The 21759-nt window shown below is 42.9% G+C and overlaps 1 protein-coding gene across 1 annotated transcript in view; it reads left to right on the top strand.

Annotated features, from left to right (window-relative positions):
- Positions 1 to 11702, top strand: part of LOC130284475 (lipopolysaccharide-induced tumor necrosis factor-alpha factor homolog) — a 41818-nt gene extending 30116 nt beyond the window's left edge. Inside the window, exons 3-6 of the mRNA XM_056534862.1 lie at positions 2297 to 2380; positions 7987 to 8052; positions 8165 to 8315; positions 9596 to 11702. Of these exons, the coding sequence (XP_056390837.1) occupies positions 2297 to 2380; positions 7987 to 8052; positions 8165 to 8315; positions 9596 to 9704 (410 nt within the window). The 3' untranslated portion in view covers positions 9705 to 11702. The remainder of the gene's footprint in view (positions 1 to 2296; positions 2381 to 7986; positions 8053 to 8164; positions 8316 to 9595) is intronic.
- The last annotated feature ends 10057 nt before the right edge of the window (positions 11703 to 21759 follow it).

Below are 21759 nucleotides of genomic sequence, written 5' to 3'. Positions count from 1 at the left end.
TGGAGACACAAAAGGAAAATCTCAGTTTCCCTCAAAACATCATGGAAAAAGAGAAACCTTAGACCTGTAGTTGAAGTCTTTAGTGCTAATAAAAGTGTGGCTAAAAAACAAAAGTGGGCACAAAGTAGGCAGCAGGATTCATAATATCTTCCAAAAATCAAGTTTCTTAGCATTGGAAGAAAACTAAACATGGAAAGTAACTTTTAGCATACATTTGTCCTGTACTGTAACTCCTAATAGTTTGCAGAGAGTTACTGACCATTGATAGTTTTCTCATGTTTCCATTAAAAAGGGCAGGTACATTTAGATGGTTATAAAGCTCACTAAATATTGAACTGTATGTACATCAGTTAATATGCCTTATAGACTAGTATATCTGCCTGCCAATCTTGTGGACTCAGATCAATGCAAATTTAGATTAAAGGGGTATTCCAGCTTTATACACCTTATCCCCTATCCTTTGGATAAGATGTATAAAGCCGGAATACCCCTTTAAATTGCCATATGCAGCATTATTATCTCCCTTGTAGTGGCTGCCCTGACCAATCTGACTGTTTGCTGCGAGCCAAATAATATAGTGGTTTCTCAACATACGATGGTAATCCGTTCCAAACGGACCATCGTTTGTTGAAACCATCGTATGTTGAGGGATCCGTGCAATGTAAAGTATAGGACAGTGGTCTACACCCTGCGGACCTCCAGATGTTGCAAAACTACAACACCCAGCATGCCCGGACAGCCGGTTGTAGACCACTGTTAGAGAAAGTTGACGACGATGGAGAGCGCCGACGATGCAGAGGATCCCGAAGAGGATACGCCGGAGCCCCGGGGACAGGTAAGTGACCATCACCGGAACTCACGGGGCACCGTAAACGGCTATCCGGTGGCAGCTGAAGCAGTCAGCGCTGCCGGATAGCCGTTTATGCGATGGCCCGACATAAAAAAAAGCATCATGTTGATGCTGCCTTCAACATGCAATGGCCTCTGAGAGGCCATCGCATGTTGAAATTATCATATGTGGGGGCCATCGTAGGTCGAGGGGTCACTGTATTCTAAAACAGACTAATGGGTGTTGACTTATGTAAATTATTAACGCATAGATATCTTGTATAGCTGTTATATTTTGTGTTAGGAACAGGATTGTATCTTGTCAGAAACAAAATCAGTGTCACGTACCAGCAGGACTGGTGGTGGATCCTCTGAACCAGAGAGGCGATGGCGCGGGTTGTACCAGAGGACCGGTTCTGAGTGGTTACTGGTTTTCACCAGAGCCCACCGCAAGGCGGGATGGACTTGTTGCGACGGTAACCACCAGGTCGTGTCCCCCAGTAGCAACTCAACCTCTCTGGTAGCTGATATGGCGTGGAACACAGGGAGCAGGCAAGATCGTAGTCGGACGTAGCAGAGGTCCGGGCAGGCAGCAAGGGTTCACAGGCGAGTAAATGGTAGCAAGGGGTTCGGCAACTGGCAAGGCAATAATCACAGTAGGGAACGCATTCTCAGAGGCACAAGGCACAAAGATCCGGCGAGGGCAGGAAGGGGCAGGTGCCTTATATTGGGAAATCACAGTGGGAGGTGAGGAACCAGCGCACCAATTACCGGTGCGCTGGCCCTTTAAATTTACTGAAGCCAGCGCACGTGCGACCTAGAGAGCGGGGCCGCGCGGGACGCGACCCAGAAGCAGGGAACGCCGCGCAAGGAGCAAGTGAGATGAACAGGGACGCGGCGCGTGAGTGGGGACTAGCCGCCACGCTAGCAGAGAGACTGCTACAGAGAGACCCGCGCTCCCGGTCAGTGCTTTTGACCGGGAGATCCCGGGACCCCAGCACGTAGGACAGAGGCAGCGGGCGCTCCGGTCCGGAGGTAGAGACCGGAGCGCTCGCTGTGATAATCAGTCTGTATATTAATAGTTTCAAGGAAGCATCAAGAGAATTTTACAAAAGAGTAGAGCACATTGTACATAGCCAAGCCGGTGCACCAGAGAAGTGTTTGTGTTGGTGCCTCCCCCCCCTCCAACCACCAACTCATCGTGATTGATAGGTCTCTACTTGCTTTGCACATAAGGAGAGACCTGTCTATGAAGCTGACCATGCGGGGAGCTGGGGAGACAGCCTCCTGGACACTTTACCTGGTGGCAGGGCTTTGAAATGCTGTGGTAAAAAGCATAAAGCAAAGTAATACTTAGTTGTTCCTGTGATAGGCAGGATAGGTATACTGACAGACTACTTTTAAAAGAGAATACAGAGAAATCTATATTTTAACATAAACAAATATCCTTTTTTTTTATTCTGCTTAGCTCAGAATCCTGCTTCAGAACCCCTAAATTTGACAGCTCCGCCATATGCAGCTCAAGATGGAAACTACCAGTATCAAGCAGCAGGTATGATATACAAAACATACAATAAAGAAATATAAAATCTCTTCTTGACAGGTATACTTTTGCAGGGACATTTATCATCGCTGCTTTGGTAAGTGAGTTCTGTAGTCATTCTTTTTCTTTAGTTTTGTTTATGTATGACACATTTATCATACTATCACAGGGGGTTCATAAATTTGGCTCACATAAGCAAAAAAACAATACATCACCTTTGAATACCATTTTTTTTTACCACAAATAAGCAAAAAACTGTAAATTACTTCAGAATACCACTTTGTAACGCCACCCCAAGTCGCAGCTGTGTTAAAATTGTGCAATATATATATATATATATATATATATATATATATATATATATATTATAATATCAGGGTTGCACCGAAATTTCGGCCACCGAAAATCATCGGCTGAAAATGCCCCTTTTGGTCTTTTCGGTTAAGGGGATTTCCTGCCAATAATGTCAGTGTGTGTGGCCTAAAATAGGGGCGTGGATTTCAACTTACAATCTCTGGTGTGAGTTGAAGAACTGCACACAGGCACCTCACACCGCTACACTGCCTTATTTTCCCTGTTCCCTGCTCCAGGTAACACCCCCCTACACCCCCCCCAGTCTCATGCAGCGCGGTCCAGGCCCTCCATTACGGGCCCACTGTTACTCCTCCAAGCAGTTCCGAGCGCTGGGAAGAGGGGACATAACCATTATACGGCTGACCACCGTGTGGCGGGCGTATGAAGAGAGCTCAGGAGCTGAGCTCACTTCATACTGGCTAATGCCAGACATCACTGATCCATGTGATGTTCAGCATTATCCCTTTGGGCGCCACAATCAAAGTTGATCGCAGCGTCTAAAATGCCGAAAAGAATCTGCGGTAGCTCAGTGAAGCTGATCGGAGGACTTGTGGGGTCCCGATCAGCTGAGAGGACGGGCGGATGTCCTTACCTTCGTCTGTCCTGTCTGATCAGTGCTCCAATAATGCAGGCCTTAGCAGCCTGTAGTAATGGAGCGCCCATAACGCTGATCAGTGCTGTGCTAAAGGCTTCTATAGAATAGCATTGATCAGTGTCCAGAAGTAAAAAAGTACATCTGTGTCTCTCCAGCTTTTACAAAACTACAACTCCGAACATGCCCTACAGCCCTTGGCTGTCTGGGCATGCTGGGAGTTGTAGTTTTGCAACAACTGGAGAGACACTGTAAAACACTGCCCTATGGGGACAAAAATATAAACATTTATTTGTAAAAAATAAGTCAATAAACGTAAAAAAAAAAAAAGCGCTCCCCCTAAATTAAAGTTTAAATCGCCCCCTTCTCCCCACCCCCTTTTTCAAATAAAGTTTACAAAAATAAACATATTTGGTAACACTGCGTGCATAATTGTCCGAACTATGAAAATGTAATGTTAATAAAACTGCACGGTCAATGGCGTAAATGTAAAAAGAAATACCAACGGACAGAATTGCTGATTTTTCTTCACTTAAAGGAAATATGTGGGGATAAGTTTCTGATCGCAGGGGGTCCAAATGCTGGGACACCTAGAAGTCACTTTTGCTTTTCTTTTCAATCTGTCCATCATGAAGACTTCTCCTGGCTAGGACTCTTCTCCACAAAATCTGCAGAGCACACATTTTAGGCTCCTTGCTCCAGCACAATCCTCACCTCTATACAGACTTCCCATCTGTATTACACTGCCCCATATAGTGCAAGACCCCTCCATGCTCCCATCTGTATTACCTGCTCCATAAGTATAAGACCCCCCCCCATGCTTACATATATAATGATGCCCCCTCTGTGCTCCCAATAGTATAACGCCGCCTCTGTGCCCTATATAGTATAAGACCCCTTCATTGCTCCTGTATAATATACGGCCTCCCTATGTGCTCCTATAAATTATAAAGCACTCTCTGTGCTCCTAAATAGTACAGTTGGCCCCCTTCTGTGCTCCTATGTAGTATAAGGCCCCTTAATTGCTCCTGTATAGTATAAGGCCCCCTTCGTGCTCCTATAAATTATAAGGCGCCCTCAATACTCCTAAGTAGTACAATGGCCCCCTACTGTGCTCCTATATAGTACATACTCCCATACACTATAAGGCTCTCATTTCATGTTGACATGAAAAAAAGACAATACTCAACTGTGATTCCCAGTAGCTCCTCGAAGTCCTGCTGTCGCTCAGATCCCTGGTGGTCATCTTCCTCAATCACCTGTTGGTGTAAGCAATGTGTGATACAAACGCTGCCTACCCAGAAGCAGGGATTGACTTACAACTCATGGGGCCTCTTTGCAATAGAGGATCGTGGGGCCCCTGTGTGCCTACCCATGTGTGAACCAACATCAAAGTAGATGTGCCGACAGAACAGGCCACTGTGATATCACTAAAAAGAAAGAAGAAAAAAAAAAAGAACTTGGGAAAGGCAGGTCACCTCTCTAGCCCAGGCCCTCAGACAGTGCCCAAGTGCCCGACCTGCCAGTTCGCCTCTGCCTGTAAGTTGCTGCAGCCTTGTGTTTTAACTCTGTATGCAACTTAAAGGGGTACTCTGCCCCTAGACATCTTATCCCCTATCCACGCCCCCTCGAATAGACTTGCATTGAGGGGGCATGGCCGTGATGTCATGAGCAGGGCTTGGCCATGACGTCACAAGCCTCCGCCTGAAGTTCGCTCCCTGCACCGGATGTCTGGGGTGCCGCAGCCGAGATCACAGGGGTCCCCAGTGGCGGACCCCGAGGTCAGACATCTTTTCCCTTTTCCTTTGGATAGGGAATAGGAGAGGGGATAAGATGTCTAGGGGCGGAGTACCCCTTTAAAGGCACACACAAAGATAAAAGAGCTGTGCTTGCTTAGGAATCTAGGATGTATGTGTGCTGCATCCCTGAGCGGAGCGCCAATCTTTTCTTTGCTCTCCGAATCAATCCTGTGACTAGGCCTATTTTTTTTTTTAGGGTTCTTGAGATACAGCTCCATGAGCACTATTAACCAAACTCCAGGGCCGTAGCCTGGGGTAAAAATAAAAAAAACCTCTATAAACAACCCCTAAAACATAACTTTTAATGTGTTACTAATATAAAATGTAATTCCCAACAAAAAGGTGTATTAAAACTGATGCCGGAGTCGGTCAGGATATAAAAATGAAACGTATTAAGGAGTATATAAATAAATAGTGTCCAATGTGGTAATAGCTGGTAGTTGGTTTACATACATAAGAGTTTGATACATTGAGATCGTTGAATGCAGCAAACTCAAGTTGAGCTAAATGTAACATCTTACAGTGCTTGATATACATGAATATCTGAACTTATTTACTGAAAATGTATGCTGTCATATGTGTTCTGATAGGTCTCCTTATTATCCTATCTTACCCTTCTGATTCCTCCTATGTTTATATCACGTGAGGATAGATGGCTAATGAGGCATTAAGTTAAACAGTCATTAAAGGGGTACTCCCGTGGAATTTTTTTTTTCTTTTTTTTTAGCTCAATGGTGCCAGAAAGTTAAACAGATTTGTAAATTACTTCTATTAAAAATCATAATCCTTCCAGTACTTTTTATCGGCTGTATACCACAGAGGAAATGTTTATCTTTTTGGATTTCTCTTATGTCATGACCACAGTGCTCTCTGCTGACATCTGCTGTCCATTTTAAGAACTGTCCAGAGCAGGAGAAAAACCCCATAGCAAACATATGCTGCCCTGGACAGTTTCTGAAATGGACAGCTGAGGTCAGCAGAGACAGAGAGCACTGTGGTCGTGACATAAGAGAAATCCAAAAAGAAAAACATTTCCTTTGTAGTATACAGCCCCTAAAACGTACTGGAAGGATTAAGATTTTTTAATAGAAGTAATTTACAAATCGGTGTCTGCGTATTAGGGTGAGTATGAGCTGGCGGAGTTTAAGTTTCCCAGCGCCGATATATGACAGCGGCGCTTTGAAACGGCGCAAGAAGATGATGCAGGGATATGACCGGTTGATCAATACTGATGCAGACACAGGAGCAGCATTTCATTGGAGCATTGAGATACGGGCACAGGTGATAGGTACTGTCGTTAGTACCTGATTGGTATGTTCTTTCAGGTATTTTGTAATGGACAACACCATTGGACCTTGTAGATGGGCAACCAAATGTGACGTCACTACGGATGGTTATAAATACTCCCACCGCCATTTTTGAGCAGCCATTGCCACTATTGCCTCTTGAGAACCCCGTTGTTAAGGCGAAACATGTAGGGGCTGGCAATAGAGAAGTTTTATAAGTGATAACTGGATCGGTCAAGCATTATTGCGGCAACTACAGGGCCATGCATTTTCATTAAGGGAGATATTTACTCCTTAATACGTTTCATTTTTACATCCTGACCAACTCCGGCATCAGTTTTAACACACCTTTTTGTTGGGAATTACATTTTATATTAGTAACAAATTAAAAGTTTTGATTCAAGGGTTGTTTATAGAGGTTTTTTTTTTTTACCCCAGGCTACGGCCCTGGGGTTTGGTTAATAGTATTAATTGGCCCCTCACTGCACTCGAGTAGTGTTTAGGAGCTCCATGAGCAATTACATTAATCTGGCTCTGCATAAAGCCGACAAGTCAGTAGGAAAACGGGTGTAAATAAGCCCATGTTAGATAGGGATAGTTATGATTATGGGCATGCCTTTTGTATTTCACTAGTTCTCTCTATTGATAAGATAGAAGACTTTTTGTTAATATGTAAATGTAGTGCCCAGGGGAGTATCCCAGCACAGTAAGGGCCCAGGTAAGCCCATGTTTTCTTTATCTAGAAGATGTCAGTATAATAGAGTAGACTCATACAAACGGGTACAGAGGTGGTTAACAAGAGGATAAGGGCTGGACTTGCCTAGGCTTTCACTTTACTGGGAACAACCCCTGGGATTTGATCTTCATTTACAAATTAGCAAAAAGACAAAAAGGGTCTGTGAGGTAATATGGAAATATAAAAAGGTATGCCTCGAATCATCCTCTAGCCATGGGCTTTACACCTGTTTTCCTGCTGACAGGTCCACTTTAAAGGGGTACTCCGGTGGAAAACTTTTTTTTTTTTTTTTTTGTTCAAATCAACTGATGCCAGAAAGTTAAATAGATTTGTAAATTACTTCTATTAAAAAAAAATCTTAATCCTTCCAGTTCTTATTAGCGGCTGTATACTACAGAGGAAATTCTTTTCTTTTGGATTTATTTTCTGTCACGACCACAGTGCTCTCTGCTGACACCTCTGTCCATGTCAGGAACTGTCATGAGCAGGAGGAAGCATATGCTGCTCTGGACAGTTCCTAAAATGGACAGAGGTGTCAGCAAAGAGCACTTTAATCATGACAGAAAAGAAATCCAAAAGAAAAGAATTTCCTCCTGTAATATACAGCTGTTAATAAGTACTGGAAGGATTAAGAATTTTTAATAGAAGTAATTTACAAATCTGTTTAACTTTCTGGCACCAGTTGATTAAAAAATAAAGTTTTCCATGGGAGTGCCCCTTTAAGGCTACTGCATAATTGTGTTACACCTCTTTCACACAACAGTAAACTTTGGGGTTGGCTGATGATTCAGTCATTTCTTTAGCATTGATTATAACAAGACACGTGACATTCTGTATCTCTGTCAAAGGCTGGAATCCAGCGGTTTTCCCCCCACCACCACCATACAATGAAACGGGAATGCAGACACAACCCGGTAAGTCTGTACTACACAAATATAAACACAAACCCTGATCTATTGCTTATAAAAAAAACATCTGATTTTTTACAGTAAATGTTACTAAATTGTAATTTTACATCCTAAACAGTTATTGTTCCTCAAATCATTTTCAAGACTGACTTGACAGATAGCCCAGGACTGGCTGTGTGCCCTGCCTGCAACCTGCCATGCACAACAACCATTGAACACAAATCTGGCTGCTTAACTACCCTCTTATGCTGCCTTTTGTTTTTCTTTGGGTAAGTAGTTTAGTTAATCTGTATGGCAGTACAATAGTTAAAGGGGTACTCCCACCCTAGACATCTTATCCCCTATCCAAAGGATAGGGGATAAGATGTCTGATCGCGGGGGTCCCGCTGCTGGGGACCCCCACATTATTGCATGCAGCACCCACCTGTGTTCACACCGGAACCGCTGGAGGGTCTGAGTCGCGACTCTGGGAACGGAAGTCCGTGACGTCAGGACTCCGCCCCCGTGGGATGTCACGCCCGTCCCCTCCAAAGGATAGGGGATAAGATGTCTAGGGTGGGAGTATCCCTTTAATGCACACTGTAATATAATCACATGTTGCTGTACAAGTGATAAGGCTTGGTGACTAGCGAGTTTTTATTGAAGGAAATTTAGTCACATGTTGTTATGTATGTAAAACACTGATAAGCTTTGTCAAATAACACTAGAAATGCCCTTTGGTTCTGAAGACATCTGGGGCACTGACATGCATGCTACTTTCTAAGTTTAATGGAAAATATAATGTCCATATAGGAACACCCAGTTAATTATACACTCAAACATAGGAGCCATCTTTATTTTTTTTATACGTCTATGAGGATCTAAAAAGTATACAGCACATGTGCCTATGCCAACTTCACACTGAGACGGAAGGAAAGTGACTCCCTATACAGTTCACCTAACACTTATCTTAAAGGGGTACTTCAGTGGAATTTTTTTTTTTTTAAATCAACTTATTTTAATTTCTTTTCTGTCTGACCACAGTGCTCTCTGTTGACACCTCTGTTCATGTCAGGAACTGTCCAGAGCAGGAGCAAATCCCCACAGCAAACCTCTCCTACTCTGGACAGTTCCTGACATGAACAGAGGTGTCAGCAGAGAGCACTGTGGTCAGACTGAAAATAAATTCAAAAAGAAAAGAACTTCCTTTTTAGTATACAGCAGCTGATAAGTACTGGAAGGGTTAAGATTTTAAAGAGAAGTATTTAACAAATCTGTTTAACTTTCTGGCTCCAGTTGATTTAAAAAAAAATGTTTTCCACCGGAGAACCCATTTAAGGTGCCAATACACATTAGACTAAAAGTAATGAAAAGGGATGATTTCAACCTCTGTATGATTTCAAACGTAATTGTTAATAGATGTTTAGGGGTGTATTCACACGTACAGCATCCTGTGCATATTTGATGCGCTTAAAATCTGCGCAGGATACCGTTCATGTGAATAGACCTCAAATGTGGATTTAAATGAAGATTTATATGTTTTAAGGTCACTTTATCTTCTTTGTTTCAGATGTGTGTTAGGTTGCTTCCTAATACCTTGCTGTATCAAAAGTTGCAAAGACGTGAACCATTACTGTCCCAACTGTAAAAACCTCATCTACAAATACAAGCGTTTATAGGCATTAAAGTAGCCAGATGTAAATGAAATAAATAAATACAACATGATATCATTGCTTAAGAATGCATGTAATAAAGTGTAACATTTAATGGAATACCTCTATAATTTGAGGGACCCTCTTTCAATTGAAGGACCTATAAGATGCCCTACTAATTACTGACTTGGGTGAAGGAAAAGCAAGGCTTCCAGTTACTCAGGTATTTCTTAAATTATGAGAACCTGTCACAGTGTTCAACCTGCAGTTATCATGCACAATGGGGGTAGTGTCTGAAGTATTAAAGTGTTTATCTGGGCTTTAAGGGGATATCGAGGGCTTTAAGGGGATATCGAGGAATAGAAAAACAGAGCTAACTCATTCCAAAAACAGAACCACACCTGTCCTTGGGGTGTGTGTTGTATTACAACTCAGTTTCATTAATTTTATTGGAACTGAGCTGCAATACCACACACAACCTGAGGACAGTTGTGGTGCTGTTTTTTGGAGAAAATCTGCTCTGTTTTTCTAATCCTGGGTCTGACTCCCAGCACCCATGTGGATCATCTGTTTGAAGTGTCCCCAGCATTCATACGAGTGCCACAGCCTCTTTAAGGTTTACATATGCTCAGAAAATCCATCACCATGCTTTAAGTAGCAGCAATGCAAGGTACTGCAGCGTTGTCCCATTCAAGAGAACAAAACAAATCCTAGGTTATGTGAAGTGTAACGCCTGATGGGCATGTGCATATCACAGGGGTTGTTCGGTTATCTTGTAAATCCCAGTGCCATGCACTATACTTAGGCCCTGGACTAGGCACAATTTAGCATACTAGTCTTGTCTGGACTATGACACTGACTCTCTCCTTTTAGAGTCCCTATTAGTGTTGAGCGGCATAGGCCATATTTGAATTTGCGATATTTCGCAAATATATGGACGAATATTCGTCATATATTCGCTAAATTCGCATATTCGTAATATTCCCGTTTTATTTTCGCATATACGAAAATTCCCGTATGCGAAAATTAGCATATGCGAAAATTAGCATATACAAAAATTTGCATATGCGAAAATTTGCACGCCAGTCTCACACAGTAGTATTAGAGCCTTCTTTACACCACACAAGCTGGAAGCAGAGAGGGGTGATCACTGTGATGTGTACTGTGGAAAAAAAAAACGAATATTCGTAATTACGAATATATAGTGCTATATTCGCGAATTCGCGAATATGCGATATTCGTGAATAAAATTCGCATTGCGAATATTCGCGAGCAACACTAGTCCCTATATTATCATTGATCAACAGATCTTTATGAATATATTAACTACATTGTCGATTCTTAACTTCATTATCGAATACTACATCATTAACTTTAACAATAGCATTTAAGATTCTATATTCACCTAAACTTTTATGTATATATTACTATATATATGAGTATTGTTATTCATGAAAAGGGGAGCATGAGCCGGGTGTTTTCCTGTCTGATCATCTGAAATGATGGGTGGTATGCTTCCGAGTGATGCTAAGAAAATAGAAATAAGTCATTTCTGAATAAATAAATACATATATATTATTTTTTACTGTATTAGGGTGTTTGTAATTAACTTTAAATGACGCTGTAACTTCAAAAAATTAACATAAGCAAAACTAATATGTACTGTACCTAAAATGTCTGTTTTAGTAAATACATTCTCCATAAAAAATAATAATTGACACCATTCAAACATTTCCAGGAGAACTAACAAGTAATGACATAAGACAAATGGTTATATCATAGGGAAAACAAGTAACATATGTCATGAACTCTGTAAAGGAAATGTATTGTGTATATAAATCTTTTAGAATTATTAAAAACACATAATAAACATTATTTTCAAATCTATTTTTACCTGCATATTGTAGATTTTATTTTTATTCTTTCTACTGTACATGATTATTGTGGCATTCGTTTTACCTCAGTAGCTGTTCTGTTTACAGCAGTTCAGATATATGCTTTATGGCAAATAAAAGGACCATATGAAACTGGTGTCTGGAGATGGCTCACTTATTTCTTTGAGGGTGTTTTCTAGGTGTAGAGGTCACTGTGCACAGAGGTGTTCATCTCCTATTATCAGTACTAGGTTCTGTGTTATCTGCCTCCAGTTATACAATTGAGGTTACCTTCCATTGTAATCCTGAATGTGATGATGAGATGACTGCTGAAAAGTTGTCTCTACAGAAAAGGAATCTAAGGCTAGGTTCAGACTACGGAATTTCCGCCTGCAATTTTGCTTTGAAATTGCAGGCGGAAATTCCGCTTTCTAAAATGTATAGTGTAGTGAATGATTTTCCGTTCACAAATTCACACTTTGGAATTTGTGAAGCGGAATTTGTGAACGGACAATCCGCTTGGAAATTTCCGCCTGAAGAAAGGCGGTGCTCTTTCTTCAGGCGGAAATCCATGCGGAACACATTGCAGTCTATTGGAGACTGCGGTGTCCGCGCGGTCCAAGCGCCGAATGATTCAGCCGGCGCTGGCTGCACTCAGATTCCGTAGTCTGAACCTAGCCTAACTGTTGTTAGTGGTTGTAGTGGTTGGTGTGAAAACTGCATGAAAAATGTCATTTTGTAACTCTTTGGGTCTTCTGTTTTTTTATGCAGTGCACTTTTTGGTACAAAATGACAACTTATCTTTAATTCTTTAGGTACATACAATTACATGGATACCCAATTTATATATGTTTTATTTTATTTTACTACTTATATATAAGTTAATATATAACTACAAAATTAGTATGTTTAAAATTGTCCTCTTCTGACTGCTATAACTTTATTTTTCCACATGCACGGCTGTATGAGGCTAATTTTTTGTGCCGCGAACTGTAGTTTTTATCAGTACCACCTTTGTTTTGGTCACTTCATGCCTAAAAAAGTGATCAAAAAGTCCCATCTAATGTGCGCAATTTTGGACTTTTTTTACGTGTACACCATCGGCCGTGCAATTTTATTAACATTATATTATAATCGTTTGGATATTTACACATGCGGCAATACCACATATGTTTATGTTTATTTTTGTTTATTTTATTTAGGGAAAAAATAGGAAAAGGGGAGTGATTAAAACTTTTATTAGGGAAAGGGTTAATTCACATTTATTAACACTTTTTTTTAACGATTTTAGTTTTTTTTTAGTTTCCATAGGGGGCTATAACATGCAATCTTGCAATGGCATACTGTTCAATGCTAAGCTTTGGCTCAGCTAGCTAGATGATGCTGTAGAACACCGATCAGATGACGAGGAGGCAGCTAAGGGCCCTCCTATGTCCACTCAGCTAAATGGGACTCCGCAATTTTGCCATGGATGTTCCAATCAGCTCCCTGATCTAACCAGCAATGTTAATTTCTGCATTTAGTCGCCGCAATCCACTTTGATTGTGGTGTCTAATGGGTTAATACTGGCCATTGGCCTGATCAGCAATGTCTGGCATTAACAACCATTAATGTCTGGCATTAACAAGCCCGGTTTGTCCTATATCCTAGAGCGCCGACCCGGTGCCACAGCTTATCCCACACTGTAACACTGCAGCCGCGCTTCCCATGGTCTCATCCTCCACCAGCAAACCCCCCCCCCCGTGCACACATGGGGGTAAAAGGGGGCTTCCTCACAAAAGGAGCTACAGACTCAGGGTGACAGGTGCAGTAAAAAGGATCCGTTGCTGGGGAGTTGGAGTTTAATGGAGGGTGCTGTGCCCTCCCTGCAGGAAGGGGGCGCCACTCACCCTGTCATTATCAGCTATTTCTCTGCTCCTCTCCACACGGAGATGACAGGAGCAGAGCAGGCAGAGAGAAGCTACTGTAAGTAACTGTAAATATATGTGAGTGATTGTATGTCAGTGTGTGTGTATGTATATATGTGTGTGTGTGTGTGTGTGTATCTCTATGTATGTGCCTGTGCAGAGAGGGATGGCTGGGGCCTTAGTGTAAGTGACTGTGTATATATGTGAGTGATTGTATGTCAGTGTGTCTGTATGATGTGTATATATGTGTGTGTGTGTGTGTGTGTGTGTATCTCTTTGTATGTGCTTGTGCAGAGAGGTATGGCTGGGCCCTTAGTATAAGCGACTGTGTGTATATATGTAAGTGTTGTAGGTCAGTGTGTCTGTATGATGTGTATATATATGTGTGTGTGTGTGTATCTCTATGTATGTGCCTATATATGTGAGCAAGTGAATCTATGTATATGTGGGTGTATATATTCTGTGAAATTGATGAAATTGCAAGGGGAGGGGGATGGAGGGGTTAATGAAATGGTACAGGGGGAGGAGGGGGTGGGGGGGTCAATGAAATGCCACTGGGGAAGGAGGGAGAAAAATGCAGGGTCTAACATGTTTGTCCCACAGATGCTGAAGAAAAGAAGTTTTGGCTGGAAGAAGACATCATGGTGGTCTGAGCCGGATGGAGAAGAAAAGGAAATAGGACGACGCTGACCAGAAAAGATTGTGAGACCCTAAATATAATTTGAATCACTTATATGGTATACAGCTGGTATATACCTCTATATTAGTTTTTCCCAACCAAGGTGCCTCCAGATGTTGCAAAACTATAACTCCCAGCATGCCCAGACAGCCTTTGGCTGTCCGAGCATGCTGGGAGTTGTAGTTTTGCAACAGCTGGAGGCACCCTGGTTGGGAAACATTGATCTAATCCCTCTATGTGTGATATTGTCGGCTGAGAAGGGGGTTTGTTAGTGTGTAAACCCAGTAGTAAGGATAATACATGAGGAGGAGGTTTGTTACAGTGTGTCACCCCAGTCGTAAGGAGATTACACGAGTAGGGGGTTTGTTACAGTGTGTCACCCCAGTAGTAAGGTGATTACATGATGAGGAGGTTTGTTACAGTGTGTCACCCCAGTAGTAAGGAGATTAACCCCTTAAGGACATAGGGCGTATCCATACGCCCCCGTTTCCAAGTCCTTAAGGACCGAGGGCGTATGGATACGCCCTGAGCATTTCCGGCCCCCACCGCTAGCCGGAGGGGAGCCGGAGCCGGATGCCTGCTGAAATCGTTCAGCAGGCATCCCGGCATATCGCCCAGGGGGGTCATTATGTCCCCCCATGTCGGCGATTGCCGCAGATCGCTGGACAATTCAGTCCAGCGATCTACGGCAGATTCCGGGTCAATCGGGTCTCCAGTGACCCGATGACCCGGAATTACTGGCTGATCGGGGCCGTCAGAGACGGCCCCGAACAGCCATTGCCAGCAGGGGTGAGGTGGCACTGGTGCCACCTCACGATCGCCCTGATTCGTCGGCCGGATTACCGGCCGACCAATCAGGGCGCCTGCTGCGGGTGTCACTCCCGCAACCCGCTCCGCCCCTCTTCCGGAGGAAGTGAGCGGGTGCGGGAAGACGACCCCCGGTGCTGGGGACCCCGATCCCCGGCGTCCCTGTTGGGATCGGGGCCCCAGGAGCAGCGGCGGCGGCGGAGACGACGAGGGACTGACCTGTGCGACGGCATCGTGGAGCAGCAGCAGGAGGTGAGTGACAGCCTCCTGCTGTTGCTTAGCAACAGCTCCCAGCATGCAACAAGGGCATGCTGGGAGCTGTAGTTATGCAACAGCAGGAGGCAGACCACCACAACTCCCAGCATGCCCTTATGGGCATGATGGGACTTGTAGTTTTGCAACAGCTGAAGGCACATTCTTTCTATGTAAAAGTGTACCTTCAGCTGTTGTATAACTACAACTCCCAGCTTGCACAATCAGCTAAAGTGCATGCTGGGAGTTGTAGTGGTGCATCTGGTGGTTGCATAACTACAACTCCCAGCATGCCCGTTGGCTGTCGGTGACTGCTGAGAGTTGTAGTTTTGCAACAGCTGAAGGCACACTGAGTTAAGTAGTAAACCAGTGTGTCTCCAGCTGTTGCATAACTACAATCCCCAGCCAATGTAGTATGCCTCCGGCTGTTGCATAACTACAAGACCCAGCATGCCCTTCTGCTGTCCGTACATGCTGGGGGTTGTAGCTTTTGCAACAGCTGAAGGCACACTGGTTGCAAAACACTGAGTTTGTTACCAAACTCGGTGTTTCACAACCTGTGTGTCTCCAGCTGTTGCAAAACTACAACTCCCAGCATGCACTGATAGACCGTACATGCTTGGAGTTGTAGTTTTGCAACAGCTGGATGTTTCTCCCCCCCCCCCCCCAATGTGAACGTACAGGGTACACTCACATGGGCGGAGGATTACAGTAAGTATCCGGCTGCAAGTTTGAGCTGCGTCAAATTTTCTGCCGCAGCTCAAACTGCCAGCGAGAAACTACAGTGAACCCCCGCCCGTGTGACTGTACCCTAAAAACACTACTCTACACTACCACAAAAAAAAAAAAAAAAAGTAAAAAACACTACATATACACATACCCCTACACAGCCCCCCTCCCCTCCCCAATAAAAATGAAAAACGTCTGGTATGCCACTGTTTCCAGAACGGAGCCTCCAGCTGTTGCAAAACAACTACTCCCAGTATTGCCAGATAGCCACTGACTGTCCAGGCATGCTGGGAGTTTTACAACAGCTGGAGGCACCCTGTTTGGGAATCACTGGCGTAGAATACCCCTATGTCCACCCCTATGCAATCCCTAATTTAGGCCTCAAATGCGCATGGCACTCTCACTTTGGAGCCCTGTCGTATTTCAAGGCAACAGTTTAGGGCCACATATGGGGTATCGCCGTACTCGGGAGAAATTGGGCTTCAAATTTTGTGGGGTATTTTTTGCTATTACCCTTTTTAAAAATGTAAAATTTTTGGGAAAACAAGCATTTTAGGTAAAAAAAAATTTTTTTTTTACATATACAAAAGTCATGAAACACCTGTGGGGTATAAAGGTTCACTTAACCCCTTGTTACGTTCCCCGAGGGGTCTAGTTTCCAAAATGGTATGCCATGTGTTTTTTTTTTTTGCTGTCCTGGCACCATAGGGGCTTCCTAAATGCGGCATGCCCCCAGAGCAAAATTTGCTTTCAAAAAGCCAAACGTGACTCCTTCTCTTCTGAGACCTGTAGTGCGCCAGCAGAGCACTTTTCACCCCCATATGGGGTGTTTTCTGAATCGGGAGAAATTGGGCTTCAAATTTTGGGGGGTGTTTTCTGCTATTACCCTTTTTAAAAATGTAAAGATTTTGGGAAACCAAGCATTTTAGGTAAAAAAAAATAAAAAATGTTCACATATGCAAAAGTCGTGAAACACCTGTAGGGTATTAAGGTTCACATTACCCCTTGTTACGTTCCCCGAGGGGTCTAGTTTCCAAAATGGTATGCCATGTGTTTTTTTTTTTTTTGCTGTTCTGGCACCATAGGGGCTTCCTAAATGCGGCATGCCCCCAGAGCAAAATTTGCTTTCAAAATGCCAAATGTGACTCCTTCTCTTCTGAGACCTGTAGTGCGCCAGCAGAGCAATTTTCACCCCATATGGGGTGTTTTCTGAATCGGGAGAAATTGGGTTTCAAATTTTGGGGGGTATTTTCTGCTATTACACTTTTTAAAAATGTTAAATTTTTGGGAAACCAAGCATTTTAGGTAAAAAAAAATACTTTTTTTTACATATGCTAAAGTCGTGAAACACCTGTGGGGTATTAAGGTTCACTTTACCCCTTGTTACGTTCCCTGAGGAGTCTAGTTTCCAAAATGGTATGCCATGTGTGTTTTTTTGCTGTCCTGGCACCATAGGGGCTTCCTAAAGGTGACATGCCCCCCAAAAACCATTTGTCGCTCCTTCCCTTCTGAGCCCTCTACTGCGCCCGGTGAACAATTAACATAGACATATGAGGTATGTCCTTACTCGAGAAAAATTGGGTTTCAAATACAAGTAAAAATTTTCTCCTTTTTACCCCTTTCAAAAATTCAAAAATTGGGTCTACAAGAAAATGCGAGTGTAAAAAATGAAGATTTTGAATTTTCTCCTTCACTTTGCTGCTATTCCTGTGAAACACCTAAAGGGTTAATACACTTACTGAATGTCATTTTGAATACTTTAGGGGGTGCAGTTTTTATAATGGGGTCTTTTATGGGGCATTTCTAATATGAAGGCCCTTCAAATCCACTTCAAACGTGAACTGGTCCATGAAAAATAGCGAGTTTGAAAATTTTGTGAAAAATTTCAAAATTGCTGCTGAACTTTGAAGCCCTCTGGTGTCTTCCAAAAGTAAAAACTCATAGATTTTATGATGCAAACATAAAGTAGACATATTGTATATGTGAAACCAAAAAAAATATATTTTGAATATCCATTTTCCTTACAAGCAGAGAGCTTCAAAGTTAGAAAAATGCAAAATTTTCATTTTTTTCATCAAATTTGGTGATTTTTCACCAAGAAAGGATGCAAGTTACCATAAAATTTTACCACTAAGTTAAAGTAGAATATGTCACGAAAAAAGAATCTCGGAATCAGAATGATAACTAAAAGCATTCCAGAGTTATTAATGTTTAAAGTGACAGTGGTCAGAATTGCAAAAAACGCTCCGGTCCTTAAGGTGAAAAAGGGCTCGGTCCTTAAGGGGTTAAATGAAGAGGGGGTTTGTTACAGTGTGTCCCCCCAGTAGTAAGGAGATTACACGAGGAGGAGGTTTGTTACAGTGTGTCACCCCAGTAGTAAGGTGACTACATGATGAGGAGGTTTGTTACAGTGTGTCACCCCAGTAGTAAGGAGATTACATGAGGAGGAGGTTTGTTACAGTGTGTCACCCCAGTAGTAAGGTTGGGTGCATCAAAGGGCGGAGCCAGTGGGCGGGGTCAAGGGGGAGGCAAAATTTACTTTAGCCTAGGGCGGCAAAAATCCTTGCACCAGCCCTGGGCATTAACGGCATGTCCTGGCTGCTAAAAGCAGAGTACAGGTATGCCCTTGGTCCTTATATGGGTTAGATAGCTTAGGGTGCCCTGATCACACACCTTTTTACAGTTTCTTGATACACCCTTCTGCTTCGGAAATATTATGCAGTCAGGGGGTATGTATTAGGCATACATGCTCCTCAATGTACAACATTCACACCTCCTGACTGTATAATCCCACCTATCACCTGATCATTCTCATTATTAAAATTTAGTTCACACCCATCTGACTGATTCTTGAATTGTCAGACAAATTATAAACCCTCATATCTCAGGAATGGAAAGGTATATCAAGAAACTGTTAAAAATGTGTGTGATCAGGTCACCCTAAGCAATCTAATGAAAGTAAAATCTAAACTATTTTGGGTTGGCAACAGGTCCACTTTATAGGGGTACTCTGGCCCTGAGACATCTTATCTCCTTTCCAAAGGATAGGGGGTAAGAGGTCTCACCGCGGGGGTCCCACTGTTGGGGACCCCTGCAATCTTGTATTCGCCACCCACCTGTTTGAGCTGCACGCCACGGTGCACAGGGCCAGAGTATCGTGACATCACATCTCCGCCCCGTGTGACATCACCCCCCGCCCCCGCTATGCAGGTCTATGGGAGGTGGCGTGACAGCCGTCACGCCCCCTCCCGTAGACTTGCATAGCGGGGGTGACGTCACATGGGGGCGTAGTCGTGACATCACGAAAAAGCAGCAGAAAAAGCCACTACCAAATTGCTAATGTGAAAAAAATGTATCAACAGGCTGAAACCAGTTGATAAATAAGTCGCACATAAGCAAAGAAAATAGTAAGAAGAGAAAAGAACTAAAAAAAAGGAATACATAAGCAAACATTGATAAATGTCCCCCATAGAGTCTTCCCCTGTCTTCCCAATTACTATATATACAGCAATCAATTATCCCTGCAGGTCAGCAGACTCAGATGAGCTCTGCGGTAAGTGTCAATAGTAATAGTTAGAGATGAGCGAACTTACAGTAAATTCGATTCGTCACGAACTTCTCGGCTCGGCAGTTGATGACTTTTCCTGCATAAATGAGTTCAGCTTTCAGGTGCTCCGGTGGGCTGGAGACTCTTTCCTAGGAATGTATCCACCTTTTCCAGCCCACCGGAGCACCTGAAGGCTGAACTAATTTACGCAGGAAAAGTCATCAACTGCCGAGCCGAGAAGTTCGTGACGCATCAAATTTACTGTAAGTTCGCTCATCTCTAGTAATAGTGTGTAAATTCTAAAAAGAAACTATATAAAAAAAATTTAAAAAACATATGCTTGGTCAGGAATAGGGGAACATGATCAGTATATACATATTTAAATGGCTAAGGTTTTTTTCTTTTGTTCTTAACCCCTTGGGGACGGAGCCCATTATAACCCTAAGGACGGGAGCATTTTTTGCAAATCTGACCTCTATCACTTTATGTATTAATAACTCTGGGATGCTTTTACTTATAAATTTGATTCCAAGATATTTTTTTTCGCGACATATTCTACTTTATCAATAAATAGGAGGTTGGGGGCTCACACTAATATATGATGAATATATACCGAGGTTTCTGAATATATTTCTGAATATATTTCTGAATATATACTGAGGTTTCACGTATGTCAAAAATGGAAACAATAAAATAGAATGAATGAATGCAGACCTCAAGGTGTATATTTGAGTAAACAAAGTGTATGTGAAATGTGGTATTAAATTGTATAGAATACTAGCAATATATAAAAATAAATGTTTATTATTACACAGTTTAACTCCTTAAAGACGTAGGGCATCCCTATGGTTGCTATAACACTGCAAAAAAAAAGTGAAAAAAAAAGTTAACAAAGGTCATTTAACCCCTTCCCTAATAAAAGTTTGAATCACCCCCCCATTTTTCCATTAAAAAAAACTGTGTAAATAAAAATAAACATATGTGGTATCGCTGCGTGCGAAAATGTCCGAACTATAAAAATATATCGTTAATTAAATCGCACGGTCAATGGCGTGCTAGCAAAAAAAATTCCAAAGTCCAAAATAGTGCATTTTTGGTAACTTTTTATATCATGAAAAAATGAATAAAAAGTAATCTAAAAGTCCAATCAATACAAAAATGGTACCGATAAAAACTTCAGAACACGGCACGAAAAAGGAGTCATACCGGCCCGTACGCGGAAAAATAAAAAAGTTACAGGGGTTAGAAGATGAGAATTTTTAACATATACATTTTCCTGCTTGTAATTATGATTTTTTTTCCCGAAGTACGACAATATCCAACCTATATAAGTAGGGTACCATTTTAACTGTATGGACCTACAGAATAAAGATAAGGTTTTATTTTTACCGAAAAATGCACTGCGTAGAAACAGAAGCCCCCAAAATTTACAAAATGAAATTTTGGGGGGAATTTTTTGAATTTTTTTCCTTTTCGCTGTGGATTTTTGGGTAAAATGACTAATTAGCAGTGGCGTTGCGACCCGGGTGCGGGGGGTGCGGCCCGCACCGGGTGACACCAACCTAATGGGGTGACACCAAGACCCTGTGCTGTGTGTGCGGTGCGCCCGTCCGTTAGCAACCCCCCCCCCCCCTTTCAGTGCGCCCGTCCGTCAGCAACCCCCCCCCCTTTCAGTGCGCCCGTCCGTCATCACGCCCCCCCCCTCACCTTCACCAGTACTGTGCCCGGCCTCCGCTCCCACGTCTGCGCCGGCCTGACGTCACACCGCATGGCCGCGCAGGGGGACGTCAGTTACGTCACTCGCATTGCGCCCGGTGAGAAGGATCGCTGCGCTGGATGGGTGAGTGTGTGTGTCTGTCTCTATCTATGTTTGTGTGTGTGTGTGTGTGTGTGTGTGTTTGTGTGACTCTGTGTGTGTGTGTGACTCTGTGTGTGACTCTGTGTGTGTGTGTGACTGTGTGTGTTTGTGTGACTCTCTGAGTGTGTGTGTGACTCTGTGTATTTGTGTGACTCTGTGTGTGACTGTGTGTTTGTGTGACTCTGTGTGTGTGTGTGACTCTGTGTGTGTGTGACTGTGTGACTCTGTGTGTCTGTCTGTGAGTGTGTGTCTCTCTGACTGTGTGTGTTTGTGTGTGTGTCTCTCTGTGTTGTATGTGTATTTTTTTTTTGTGTGTGTGTGCGTGTGTGTGTGTGTGTGGGGAGACTTTGACGCATTGTGGGGAACCTGCAAGGGAACCTGCGGCCTAATGTGGGGAGTCTATGCTACCTAATGTGGGGAGTCTATGCT

Source organism: Hyla sarda, chromosome 8 (assembly GCF_029499605.1).
Source record: "Hyla sarda isolate aHylSar1 chromosome 8, aHylSar1.hap1, whole genome shotgun sequence".
Taxonomy (NCBI): Eukaryota; Metazoa; Chordata; class Amphibia; order Anura; family Hylidae; genus Hyla; species Hyla sarda.
Note: the sequence above shows the minus strand (reverse complement) of the source record. Positions and strands in the feature narration are given on the sequence as shown.